The sequence below is a fragment of the Orycteropus afer genome, unplaced genomic scaffold (assembly GCF_000298275.1).
Source record: "Orycteropus afer afer isolate SDZICR_OR568_19922 unplaced genomic scaffold, OryAfe1.0 scaffold00008, whole genome shotgun sequence".
Taxonomy (NCBI): domain Eukaryota; kingdom Metazoa; phylum Chordata; class Mammalia; order Tubulidentata; family Orycteropodidae; genus Orycteropus; species Orycteropus afer.
This window is the reverse complement of record NW_006921595.1, coordinates 24,921,208-24,935,984: the sequence shown is the minus strand read 5'-3', so window position 1 is coordinate 24,935,984 and position 14,777 is coordinate 24,921,208. Positions and strand designations below refer to the sequence as shown.

The 14,777-nt window shown below is 34.5% G+C and overlaps 1 protein-coding gene across 1 annotated transcript in view; it reads right to left on the bottom strand.

Annotated features, from left to right (window-relative positions):
- Positions 1-14,777, bottom strand: part of DGKB (diacylglycerol kinase beta) — a 913,416-nt gene that overhangs the window by 562,124 nt on the left and 336,515 nt on the right. Inside the window, exon 19 of the mRNA XM_007946219.1 lies at positions 7,500-7,660. Coding sequence (XP_007944410.1) covers positions 7,500-7,660 — 161 coding nt within the window. The remainder of the gene's footprint in view (positions 1-7,499; positions 7,661-14,777) is intronic.

Genomic DNA, 14,777 nt, shown 5'->3' with positions numbered 1-14,777 from the left:
TGGAAAGTGAATTTGCTCTGTAAATCTTCACCCAAATCAAAATAAAAAAATAATAATAATAAAAAAAGAAGGGAGTATGTCAGGGTTGTATCCTGTCACCATATTCAATCTGTATGCTGAACAAATAATCCAAGAAGCTGCACTAGATGAAGAAGAACGCGGCATCAGGTTTGGAGGAAGATCATCAACAACCTGCAAAACACTGATGACACAACTATGCTTGCTGAAAAATGAGGATGACTTGAAGCACTTACTGATGAAGATTGAAGAATACAGTCTGCAGTACAGAATATTTCTCAATATAAAGAAAACAAAAATCCTCATAACTGGATCTGTTAGCATCACGATGAATGGAGAAAAGATTGAAGCTGTCAAAGAATTCACATTGCTTGGTTCTACAATTGAAGCCATTGGAAGCAGCAGTCAGGACATCAGATGATGGATAGCACTGGGAAAATCGGCTGCAAAGGATGTCTTTCAAGTGCTGAGGAGCAAAGATGTCTCCTTGTGGACTAAGATGCACCTGATACAAGCCATGGTATTTTCAATCACCTCATATGCATTTGAGAGCTGGACAATGAATAAGGAAGACCAAAGAAAAATTGATGCTTTTGACTTGTGGTCCTGGCAAAGAATGCTGAAAGTACCATGGACAGCTGAAACAACTAACAAATGTATCCTGGAGGAAGTGAAGCTGGAATGTTCCTTGAAAGCAAGAGTCGCCAGACTTCATCTCACCTACCTTCTTCTTGGGAGCTCTGGTAGCATACTGGCTAAGGCACTTGACTGCTAACCATAAGGCTGACAATTCAAACCTACCAGCCACTCCTCGGAAGGAAGATGGGGCAATCTACTTCTGTAGTGATACTGCCTCGGAAACCCAAGGAGGGGTCACTATGAGTCAGGTCCGACTCGATGGCACACAACAACAACAACAACACCTTCTTCTTGTTGTCAGAAGGGACTATTCCCTGGAGAAGGATGTCATGCTTGGTAAGGTGGAGTGTCAATGAAAGAGAGGAATGCCCTAAATGATATGGATTGACACAGTGACTGCGGCAATGGGCTCAATTATAGCAAGGATCATGGAGCTGGCGTGGGACAGGGCACTGTTTCATTCTGCTATGCATAGGGTCTCTGTGAGTCAGAAACAACTCAATGGCACCTAACAAAAACAACAGAGCTAGTGAAAAAGAAAACCTAAGTGTAGGAAACAGCAATCTGCATTTTGACATCTTTAGGTGCTTCTGATATTAACCCAAGTTTGAAAAGCAAAAGATTAGATTTGACCCATTTTTTCTCTTCAGAAAATATCTGCTATTAATAATTGGTTGGAAAAATATTCTTTTTTACTACATAATAAATTTTACTGGCATACTTCCTCAAATGATATACTTTTATATTTACATATTTTCCATGTTGTTGTTGTTAGGTGCTGCTGAGTTGGCTTCAACTCATAATGACCCTATGTGCAATAGAATGAAGAAACACTGCTCTGTCTTGTGCCAGCCTCACAATCCTTGCTATACCTGAACCCATTGTTGTGTCAATCCATCTTGTTGAGGGCCTTCCCCTTTTTTTGCTGACCCTCCACTTTACCAAACAGGATATCCTTCCCCAGGGAATGGTCCCTTCTGGTAACATGACCAAAGTGCAATACATCATCTGATCTCTTGAATGCTCCTTCCATTGGTGTTGATTTTGGAAACAAGTAATGTGAAATCTTTGACAATCTCAATCTTTTCTCCACTTATTGTGATGCTGCTTATTGGTCCAGTTGTGAGGATTTTTGTTTTGTTTATGTTGGGATATACTCCATACTTCAGACTATAGTCTTTAATCTTCGTCAGTAAGTGCTTCAAGTCATCCTCACTTTCAGCAAGCAAAGTTGTGTTGTCTACATATCTCAGGTTGGTAATTAGTCTTCTTCCAAACCTGACACCATGCTCTTCTCCATATAGTCTAGCTTCTTGGATTATTTGCTCACAGATGTGGTTGTATATTCCAATATATCATGCTACATATATTTTCTTTCCATTGAAAAATAGCTGCAAAGTTTTTCTTTATTTTTCCTTTTTTGTTTTTTAGGAAATAGAAAAGCTTTGACTTACTTATATTAAAATTTTGTTTGATTTTTCCTAGTTAATTTATTTCCTCTCTTATAACTGTTAATTGTGTCCTTATATTTGTATTCATTTCATTGTTTTTTTCTTCTAGTGATTGAATGTTTACTTATTTATTTTACATAATTAAAAAAATAAAATCTTATGTTCTTTCTCTGTATATGAATTTTTTGCCACACTCTATTGGATTTTTTTTTTTTTTTAATTTTTATTGTGATTGAAAGTTTACAGAACAAATTCACTTTCCATACAGCAGCTCACATACACTTTGTCTCATGACATTGACTGCAATTTCCCACAATGTAACAACATCTATTGGATTTTAATATGAACTTGACATATATTTATTACCTCCTAAATAATGTTATTTCATTTTTTATTTCCATTTTAAGTGGAAAGTTATTTTGAATAATGCTTGTTAGAAATGTTTAAATTGCCTCAATATGTTTATTTTTATATTTTTCACTTATTTTATTTGGAGCTTTACTACACTGTGGTCAGAGAAGCTTTTATTTAAGTTCCCTATACAGCTCTAGTAGCATAGTGCCTAAGGCACTTGACTGCTAATCTGAAGGCTGGCGGTTCAAACCCACCATCCACTCCTTAGAAGGAATATGGGGCAATCTACTTCCGTAGTGATACTGCCTCAGAAACTCAAAGAGGGGTCACTATGAGTCTGGTCCAACTCGACGGCACATAACAACAACAACAACAACAATACATTTAAATGGGAGCCCTGGTGGCATAGTGCCTAAGGCACTTGACTGTCAACCAGAAGGCTGGCAGTTTAAGAAGAATGAAGAAAACCAAAGATTCTTAGAAACAATTAGTCCAAGAGACTGGTACAACATGCAATCAGCAGCCTAAATACTATGAGACCAGAAGAACTAAATGGTGCTTGGCTACCACTGTCAGCCACTCAGAGGGGGATGTATGGAGTAGATCATGGATAAAGAGGAAGAACAATGTGGAACAAAACTCAAAATCATTTGCAAATAGAAAAAGGGGGGAGCCATGTTTGTTGGTCTGATAGAGCCTGGTGGAACGACTGAAACTATGGCCCCTAGCTGCTCTTCAGGTCTGGAATTGAACCCATACCTGTGGCTTCCAGCCAAACAAAAGGCAGGCATATGAGTTGAACATTTACCTGAGGTAGATACACTCCTTGGAGAGAACAATCATGGGAGAAAGAAGGGCTGTTTATGCACAGGGAGCTAGCTCAGGGGGCAGGAATGCATACAGGGAAGAGGTAACTATGGGGAGGAAGCAGGAGGGGAGCTGTAGCATGGGGGTAAATTGTAGTCAATGTCATAAGACAAAGTGTATGTGAATTGCTATATGGAAAGTGAATTTGCTCTGAAAACTTTCACCCAAATCACAATTAAGCAACAAAAAAGCCTCAAGCAGAAGGCTGGCAGTTCAAACCCACCAGTCACTCCTCAGAATGAAGATTGGAAGATCTACTTCTGTAGTGATACTGCCTTGGAAACCCAAGGAGGGGGAACTATGAGTTGGAGATGACTCGATGGCACATAACAATAATGACGACAACACATATTTACAGTCCCTATATAATTACGGGAACTCTGGTGGCATAGTGCCTAAGGCATATGACTGCTAACCAGAAGGCTGGCAGATCAAACCCACCAGCCACTTCTTGGAAGGAAGGTTGGGCAATCTACTTCCACAGTGATATTGCCTCAGAAACCCAAGGAGGGGCTGCTATGAGTTGGATCTGACTCAATGGCAGTGAGTTTGGTTTTTTTGTGGTTTTTATATATTTATAATTTATTAAAGTATTCAGAATACTCTTACAATTATTTTCCTGAAAGTTTGGTTTATCTCTTTTATCACTTAAATGTATTCAATTTGCTCTTGCACATTTGCTTTAATCAAATTTCAATTAAACTTCTTTTCTTTGTCTTCCCAAGTAATGCTTTCCAGACATAGCCATTATATCCTACATCTGTAACTGTTGTCTATAAGTTTTACACACCAAACCAAACTCACTGCCTCAGAAACCCAAGAAGGGGTCATTATGAGTCAGAACTGACTTGATGGCAGTGAGTTTGGTTATACTCCATATACAGAGGGTAGGAAGAGAGATATTATATCATCCATTACTGCATTCACCACCCATAAGGAACACTGATGACATTTTTCATGTTGTGCCACCATTATTGCTATTGTTTTCCAAAATATCCCACCACCATTATCATAAACTCAATGCCCTGCAGATTTGTGAGTAATAATAAAATAATTGTTATTTTAAGCCACAACATTTAGGATGATGTACTATGCTGCCATAGATAAACAATAAATATGCCAGTGAGTCTAAATTTATCTCCAGTTGAGACATTCTTCTTATATCTAAACTTAAATATTCAGCATGGCCCTGTCATTTCCACTAATTTACATCTGAAATACAGAGTGTCTTTTTATCCTCTTTCTGTGTCAATTACAATCAATTCCATCTCAATAACTGGCAAAACTTAACTGTTAAATTGCAGTATCTCAGGATTAGTATTGATACTTCCTTACCTTTCACTCCCTAGATCTTGTCAATTCAAATTTGAATGCATATATTAAGCATGTCCAATTTTCTAATAGCTATGCATCTCTTATTTCACAATAACCTTCCTCTTGCTCTACCAGAAGATACTCTAAACTAGTCTCTACCTCCACTTTATAAACCTCTACATCATTCTCCCTGTGGCAACCAGGATAATTTTCCAGTAGAGTAGTTAGTTTAATTGAGGTTCTCTTAAATGAATTGCCAAAGTAACTGATATTTTCTCCTTCATAAAATAAAGTGAGTTTAAATACTATTAACATACTATTCTCTAGTATACTAGCATATTTTTGTTTACTCATTTTGAAGTAGGCCAATATTAAAGCTATCCTGAGTTTGCAAAAGTGTTTAGGAAAACAACCAACAGCAAACTAGCCAGACATTAAACAGGAAGATCTAGGAAATGAGACAGCCATAAAGGTCCTTGATAAGCTTACACATATTGCTTATCAATATAGAAGGTTGTATGCATGTGCATGACTGCACACTCTCAGAAGAAACTAAAGAGGACTCTAATTATCCATACATCCTTGGCTAAATGTGAGGTCTTTTGTCATCAGAACAGATGCAAGAGGTGCTGGCAGAGAGTAAAAACTAAAACTGACTTCAACACTGTACATGTGTTCTCCAAAAAAACAAAACAAAACAACAGATACAATGTCAAAGGAACAAAGTCTTAATGGGTCAAATGTTTAAACAAACAGAAAAAGCAAAAACATCAGAATTCACACACTGCAGGGAAGAGAAACTCCACGGAATTAGTGCAGGCAAGTCACTGAACAAACAAGGGAACAAAAATAATCCCTATCAGAGGACCCATATCCTTAGTTGTTATAATATATTACATATTCAATTTCCAATTTTCAACCAAAAGTTACAAGGTATGCTAAAAAATATAAATGTACAAGACATACTTAGAAACATATGTGGAAAAAAAAATCAAGTATAAAGACTGTCTTTGATAGAGCCCAGATGTTGGACTTAGCAGAGAAAGAATTTAAAGCAGTGATTATAAACTTTTCAAAAGAATTAAAGGAAATCATATTTAAAGAATAAAGGAAAGTATGATCATGATAACTTACTAAATATAAAATACCAATACAGGGAAAGAAACTATAAAATAACTAAATGTAAATTTTGGAGTGGAAGTACCATAATTAAAGCAAAAAAATTCACTAGGAAAATTAACTCTATTAAGACTTGCATTATTCATAAATAGGCAAAGGCTAGGACCAATTCAAATACTCATCAATTGGTGAGTTGATAAATAGGTGATATATACAGTGAAATAAAAAATAATAAACTACTGATATTTTTCATAGGAAAAAAACATTATGTTAAATGAAATTATCCAAATGCAAAAGACTACATATTGTATAATTTCTTTTATATGAATTGCTGAGAAAAGGAAAATTTTAGAGGCAGAAAGCAGATTAGTTGTCTGGAACTGGAAGAAGGAACTGGCATTGATTAAAAATGGGCATAAGGGCTCATTTTTTTCTTGATAAAAATATTCTAAAATTAAATAAATTGATTAAAATCATTAAAAGGTACACTTAAAATATATGAATTAAATTGTATGTAAATTATACTCTAATAAAGCTATTAAAATACTTTTAAATCAAGCCAAATGTACTGCCATTGGGTTATTTCTGACCCATAGCAACCCCATTTGGGTTTCTGAGGCTATAAATCTTTACAGAAATAGATTGCCCCCTCTTTCTTCCACAGAGTAGCTGGTGGGTTTGAACTGCTAATCTTTCGGTTAGCAGTCAAGTGCTTTATCACTATACCACTAGATCTCCTTAAAATACTATTATTCATATTAATATAAATAAAGTAACTTACATGGACCAAGGTATAATACACATTTTTCTTACAAATAATAATTGTGACTATATTAAAAAAAAAACAGTAATTTTGCCTTCACTATGGACCACTCTTTCAGGGTCTTTTACAGTACTATCATATTACAATTATATAAGAAAGAAATGATAACTATCATGGTACAGATAAGTTAGAAAAACAAAGCAAAACAATTCAGAATAAAAAAATTGCTCAAAGGCTCAGAACTAGTTTTCTTATTCAGGTAGCTTGACTTCTAAATTCATGGAATCAAGTTCATGAGTAAAATATTAAAATGAATGTAATGTTGTAGATAATATATTTTTAGAATTCATAATTAGTGTCTAAAATATATACACAATAACTGGTAATGTTGTTAATTCCTTAATGATGAAAATTTTCATAACTCAATTGCCAAATGATATTTTACTTTTACTATAAGTTTCTAATAGAAATGAAGTGAAAAGTCTCCCTTTTGACTTATTAATCACGAGAGTAGTAGCATCTTTTGTAGACTTTAGATTTAACAAAAATTTAAAAATGATGCCTATATGTAAAAACTCAGTAAGTTATATGACATTATGATAAGGATATCAAAGTAAGTTAAAATTAATTTCAATGTTTTCACATTTTCACTAATATAGAGTATTAACTTACACTTTCAAGCTTATAACTATATTGTAATAAATCCTTTTAAGCTTCATTTTAGCAACACAGATGGTTAAAACAATCACAAAAAAAAATACTTTCTTTCCTTTGTTTAATATACAAAAACTTTTCCCTCTGCTAAAACACTTTAAATAAATTAATAAGCTTTATTATCACTCATTAGAAGAAATGTTTAGCTGACACAAAGAAAAATTAATTAAAATATATTCAGTATATTTTCATAGTTTTATGATTGACATATAGCAATTATCTAGGACAAGTAAAAAACAACATTTAGTGGAAAATCTTACCACGCCGATGGAAAAGTAATTATTGATGATGCTGTAAGGCACTGGGTCTCCCTTCTCATCTTTGTCGTTAGGTATGACTTCAAATTTCCACCTGTCCAACATGATTTCTGTACTGTTTTCAATGTCTTTTAGGATTTTCATCAGGTTCTCACCTTCATAACCTAGTGGAAAAAAAAAATCTTGAGAAAAATATATAACTAACAAATGGTGTGTTTACATATGTTTGAACATATGTATATGCATGTATCATTCTAAAACCAAAAAATAAAATTGTTAAGCAAGTAGTAGCACAAGATAAAAACTCATCTATAATTTTCTTATACTCATTCTTCTATTTTTAGCTTTAATTTATAACTTATATTTCTCTCCTTTGAAAAAGAATGAAGAATATGTACTCTAATATGATAATATTTTGTAAAAAGAATAAATTACATTTAAGGTGTATTTGCTCAATTAACTATTAGAGTGCTAAGTATCCAGACTATAAATAGCTCTTTTGCAACCAATTACCAGTTCATATCTTAGAGGTTAAAAATATATATATGCATTATTAATTAAAGATAGTAAAGAAGATAATTAACAATGAATGTACAGAGGAAAAAAACAATAAAAGTCATTAATTATTATTTTAGTAGGTATGTCACATGATCTATGAATATTAAAAATAATATGCATATATATGTATAATTATAGTCATTGTCAAAACATTGAATGGTTAAATATAAAACTAAAAGAATTACCAATTACTTATATTTCAGGTGTTTCTTAATAATTCTACCTTCATCCTCAATGTATTATTTTTCTTAACATTTTATTTATTTTAAGGAGAACAAACAGCCCCCAAATTTATTTCATAATTTTTGGCCAAGGAAATTAACTAAAAAACATTTAAGTATATTGCTTATTTTTCAAATTCCACTATTGTTTAAAAATAAGCATGATAGTTTTCTGACATGAAGGAGGGGTCGCTATGAGTCGGGTTTGACTCGACGGCACATAACAACAACAACAACAAGATAGTAGTAGGGTTCCTCAGCTTAAGATCTTTACCATTGGATGTATTTTCAAAGATTTTTATGACAAAGTATAAAAAACTCTGCTATCAATCATCATTCTAGCCAAGTAAATCAGAATCAGATATGCACTGAATAATTCTATTTTGAGAATCAAATATAATCCAGAATTAATTCACAAAGATAAAGAATTCCAAACTACAGCCCTCCATTTCACAATTACCTATGCTCTACTTCTTTGTATGTATCTATATGCAAGCTTCTTAAATAGTGACACATGATAATTAATGAAACTCTTGAACTCAAGAAAATCAGAATTTAACAAAGAAAAATCCACATTAAATATATAAGCATAAGCTTACTTCCCCCAAATGAATGGTGATATATTGCTTCTACTGTTTGATTTGAGTCTATAATCATTCTGTGTTAAGAAACAAAATAAAAGTACAATTACTAATCATTTTATTTATAATGGTATGATGTTGTCATAATGGCTGAGTCTATCTAGAAACTCAGAAATTTCTAACAAATGAAATCAGATAGAGAAAAGAAACAATAAATATGTCAACAGATGTTTAAATCCTCTGTTTAAATCCCTGGCTTTTTACTCTTTACAAAAATCAGGGTTTTGCTTGCAATAATCTTTAAATTTCTGCTTCTTGTTGTTGTTATGTGCCATTGAGTCGGAACTGATTCATAGTGACTCCTCCTTGGGTTTCCGAGGTGGTATCACTACGGAAGTAGATTACCCAACCTTCCTTCTGAGGATTGGCTGGTGGGTTTGAACCGCCAGCCTTCTGGTTAGCAGTCCAAAGTGCCTTAGGCACTACGCTACTAGAGCTCCCTAAATTTCTGCCAGAGAGACTAATTATTGCTGGAAAAAATTGCAAGATGAATGCAAATGAAGTATTTCTTAAATGGCCTAGGATATACTACCTTCTTATAATGCTACATTTCCCAAAATATGAAAATATTTTCTTGCTAAAAGATGTTTCAAAGTTATATATTCCACTAACTTAAATGGACCAAATGATTATTGTTTGAATAAATTACTTTCTTTCACACATTTTAAGCATAATTACTACTACTACTATGTAAGGCAGGCACTATTATTTTCTCCAAATTCTGAAAAGAAATCTGGAGCACATACAGATTAAGAAACTTGCTTAAAGTTATACACCTTGGAAGAAATAATCACACTCCGGAGCATCTTTCTTTGCTAGTAAACTCTGGCAAATTGCATTTTCATTTACTTAATTGCTCAACATGGACATTCTGTCATTACCCTTGATACTTCACTTTCCCCAAATCATCTTCCCAATCCACTAGCAAATTCTATCAGTTCTATCCTCAACAGCATACCTCCAATTTGTCTATTGGCTTCATTTGTGTTAATGCTATATTAGCCCCATGCTTTAATGAGAAGTGGCTAAGTGCTCAGCTGCTAACTGAAAGGTCAGAGGTTCAAATCTAACAGATACTCCTAGATACTCCTTGGGAGACAGATATGGTAGTCTGCTTCTGTAAAGATTAGTCTTATAAACCCAATGGGGCAACTCTGCATTTCCTACAGAGTTGCTATGAGTCAGAATGGACTAGACTACAATGAGAATGACAGGAGAGTAGTCTTGGCCTTTAAACCTCTAATTAGGATAATTACAGAAGTTCTCATGTGGAAAACTATATAGTTCTCCACATGTTCACATTTCCTCACCAGTTTATTTCTCACTTAACAATTTAAATACATTTTTGAAATCATAAATACCATTATGGCACTGTTTCTGAAACAAATTCAAAGTTCCACTTTATACTTCAAATCCAAGTAAATAACATTCCTAACATAACAAGTCCCTGCATTATCTGTTCCTGATTATCTCCACAAAAGCATACTATGCAAACCCCTCACTCCCCATAATATCTACTACTACCACACGACTGCTTCAGTAAGTCTTTACACAGTCTTTCCAACACAAGAACTTTTCTCTTTCCTTCTTATGTTTTGGGTCCCACTTAAATTTTATGTCCTCAGAGACACTCCCTTGACCACTGTAGCTTAGGAGTTCTCTACTGATGTTTATTATAACTGCACTCTTTGACTCTTCCATAGCTCTGATCTCCATTTGTAATTACATATTTTATTGTTCTATTCAATGAAAACATAATATCAAAAAGAGTGGAAGCCATTTATTTATTTCCTCATTATACAATCCAGATTGATATCCTAGGCATTAGTGAGCTGAAATGGACTGGTACTGACATTTTGAATCAGAAAATCGCATAGTCTACTCTTCTGGGAATAACAAATTAAAGAAGAATGGTAATGCATTCATTGTCAAAAAGAACATTTCAACCTCTATCTTGAAGTACAATGTTGTCAGTGATAGAATAATATCCATACCCCTACAAAGTGCGTAAGGCACTTGAAGGCTAACCAGAAGGTTGGTGGTTCAAACCCACCAGTCCTCCTCAGAAGGAAGATTGAGCAATATACTTCTGTAGTGATACTGCCTCGGAAACCCAAGGAGGGGTTGCTATGAGCCGTGTCCGACTCGACGGCACATAACAACAACAATAGTCTGAAACTGATCAAACACACAATCAAGATGTATTGATAATTACTGGTGATGGAAGGTGAAAGTTAGAAATAATGAATAAGCATTGGTAGTTGGAAAACATGGCCTTGGTGACAGAAATGATGCCATGGATTGCATGGTAGAATTTGCAAGACCAATGGTTTATTCACTGAAAATAACCTATTTCAACAACAGAAACAAGTATTATACACTGATGATTCAAATAGACTATATCTGTGGAAAGAGATGATGGAGAAGCTTAATATCATCAGGGGCTGACTGTGGAACAGATCATCAATTGCTCATATTCAAGTTTAAGTTGAAGCTGAAGAAAATTAAAACAAGTTTATGACAGCTAAAATACCTTAAGTGTATCCCACCTGAATTTAGAGACCATCTGAAGAATAGATTTGACAAACTGAACACCAATAATTGAAGACCACATGAGTTGTGGGATGATATCAAGTGCACCCTACATGAAGAAAGCAAAAAGTCATTGAAAAGACAGGAAAGGAAAAAAAAGAACAAAATGGATGTCAGAAGAGACTCTGAAACTTGCTCTTGAATGGAGAGTGCTAAAACAAATGGAAGAAATGATGAAGTAAAAGAGCTGAAGGGAAGGCTTCAAAGGGAAACTGGAGAAAATAAAATATAATGAAATGTGCAAAGACCTGGAGTCAGAAAATCAAAAGGGAAGAACATGCTCAGCATTTCCAAGCTGAAAGGACGGAAGAAAAATTTCAAGCCTCGATTTGCAATATGGAAGGATTCTGTGGACAAAAGATTAAATGATGCAGGACACATTGAAAGAAGATGGAATACTCAGAGTCACAGTGAGAAAAAGAACTGGGTGATGTTCAGCCATTTCAAGAGGTAGCATATGATCAAGAACTAATGGTAGTGAAAGAAGAAGTCCAAGTTGCACTGAAGGAATTGATGAAAAGAAGGCTCCAGGAATTAATGAAATACCCCATTGAGATGTTTCAACAAATGGATGAAAGCTACCTGGCCAATCAACTGGAAGGGATACTTATTTGTGCCCATGACAAAGAAAAGTAATCCAACAGAATGCAGAAATTATCAAACAATATCATTAATACATATGTAAGTAAGATTTTGCTGAAGATAACTCAAAAATGTTTGTAGCAGTGCGTCAGCAAGGAGCTGCCAAGAATTAAAGCCAGATTCAGAAGAGTGGATGGAATGAGGAATATCATTGCTGATGTCAGATGGATCTTGGTTGAAATCAAAGAATACCAGAAAGATGTTTACCTATATTTTACTGATTATGCAAAGGTATTTTACTGTGTGGATCATAACAAATTATGAGTAACATTGTGAAGATTGGAACTCCAGAGCACTTAATTGTGTGCATAAGAAACACATACAAAGAGCAAGAGGCAGTCGTTCAAACAGAAGAGGATACTACATGATTAAAATCAGGAAAGATGTGTGTCAGGGTTGTATCATCTCACCATACTATTCATTCTCTATGCTGAAAAATATTCCAAGAAGCTGGACATGGGATCAGAATTGAAGGAAGACTCAACAACAATCTGATATGCAGATGACAAACCATTGATTACTGAAAGTGAAGACTTAATGCAGTTACTGATGAAGATCAAAGACTTAGTATGGATTACACCTGAACATACAGAAAACAAAAATCCTCACAACTTGACCAAAAAGCAACATCGTGATTAACAGAGAAAAGATTGAAGCTGTCAAGGATTTCATTTTAGTGGGATCCAATCAATACCCAGGGAAATCAGCAGTCCAGAAATCAAATGATTTGTTTTGGGCAAGTCTGCAAGAGACCTCTTTGAAAAGTTAATGAGCATAATATCACTTCGAAGATTAAGGTGTGCCTGAGCCAAGCCATGGTATTTTCAGTAGTCTCATATATTAGAGCTTTCTATATGAATAGAAAGATTGCAGAATCAATGTCTTTGAATTGCGGTGTTGGTAAAAAATATTGGATCTACTTCTAGAAGACCTAACAAACCTGTCATGGAAAAAGTACATCTGCAATGTTCCTTAGAAACGAGTACAGCCTGACTTCAGCTCTTGTACTTTGGTCATATTGTCAAAGGAAGCAGTGCCAGGAGAACAATATCATGTTTGGTAAAGTAGAGGGTCAATGAGATGGATTAACAGTGGCTGCAATGATGGGCTTAAGTATGGCAATGATTTTGAAGATGGCGCCAGACTGGGTAGTGTTTCATTCTGTTGTACATATGGTCACTATGCATAGGAATCAATTCAACAGCAGCTACCAAAAACATAGAATACAGCACCTAGATCAATGTCAGTACATACTAGAGAATTCATCCTTAGCATATTCTCTGACATATACTACAGTTCTTATGCCTTTAAATAACAACATGAATAGCTTTTATAATAAGAAAAGCATTACATACTACTCTATTAGTTTTATAATAGTATGATTATAATATGCTAAAAATGGAATTTCTATTACAAATTTGAGATTTAAGCCATTTGCTAATTTGGAGACAAAAGTAAAAATGTTTATTTTCAAATATCAAAAAAAAAAAAATTCAGAAAAAATACACAAGATGATACATGCATGTTTCCCTTTGTTTGAATCAGTACCTTGTATGACACTGGCAAATACAAGCATCTCATAAGCAATGATTACATTTTTATCTGTTTAACTCTAGATTCCAGGATATAGCTCGATATTTCGTAATACTCTTATTTAATTATATCCTTACTGAAATTCCAAAAAAGTTATATAAAAGCTTTTAACTGTAGTATCTCCAAATCTGCCTGTCTAATGTATACACAGATTACAGTTCATCAGTTGGTCAGACATCCATAGAACAATGGTTCTCAAACTTGGTTGTAAATTAGTGTTAAAGAGTTCATTTGAAAAGAAAATCACTTGCCCAGGGAATTCCATCCAATTTATTTAGAGCAGGATCCAGCCACTGTATTTTTAACAAGCTCCCCAAGGGCTGATTGTCATTGCATTAGTAGATACTTTCCAAACTTTTCTGAGTTTAGATACCAAAAATACTTAACATTCAATTCCTACTTCTTTAGTAAACAGGCTTTTTCTTCGGTGATCTTCAGGTAAGCAAAGCCTATCAGTGATTCCCAAAAATATTTTTAAGACCTCACATGAAAATATTCAAATTTTAGTTTAAGGAATAAAATATTTTGAAAACAGTTGAATTCCCAATGTGAATAAAGTACTCACCCTGCTCCAGCCACAGTCTTCCACTTTCAGTTTCTTGAACATGTCAAAGACCTTACCACCTCTGGTCCCTCGAATTTGATATGTCTTTTGCCTATAAGTCCACCCCTAGTTGTATGTAACTGTCTGATTATCCAGTCATTAGTCTTCACCTCATTTACTATCTCCTTAGTCTTTCATTATTTTTTTAGTCACTTGTATATTTACTTGTTAGTAGAAAGTCTCACAATTTACATGACTTTTTTGTTGTTTTGTGCGGTCAAGTTGGCCCGACTCATAGCAACCCCTCCTTGGGTTGCCGAGGCAGTATCACTATGGAAGTAGATTGCCCAACCTTCCTTCTGAGGAGTGGCTGATGGGTTTGAACTACCAGCCTTCTGGTTAGCAGTCAAGTGTCTTAGGCACTATGCTCCCAGAGCTCCTACATATGACTTTACATCACATCAAATTATAAGGTTCTTTTGAGGGCAGA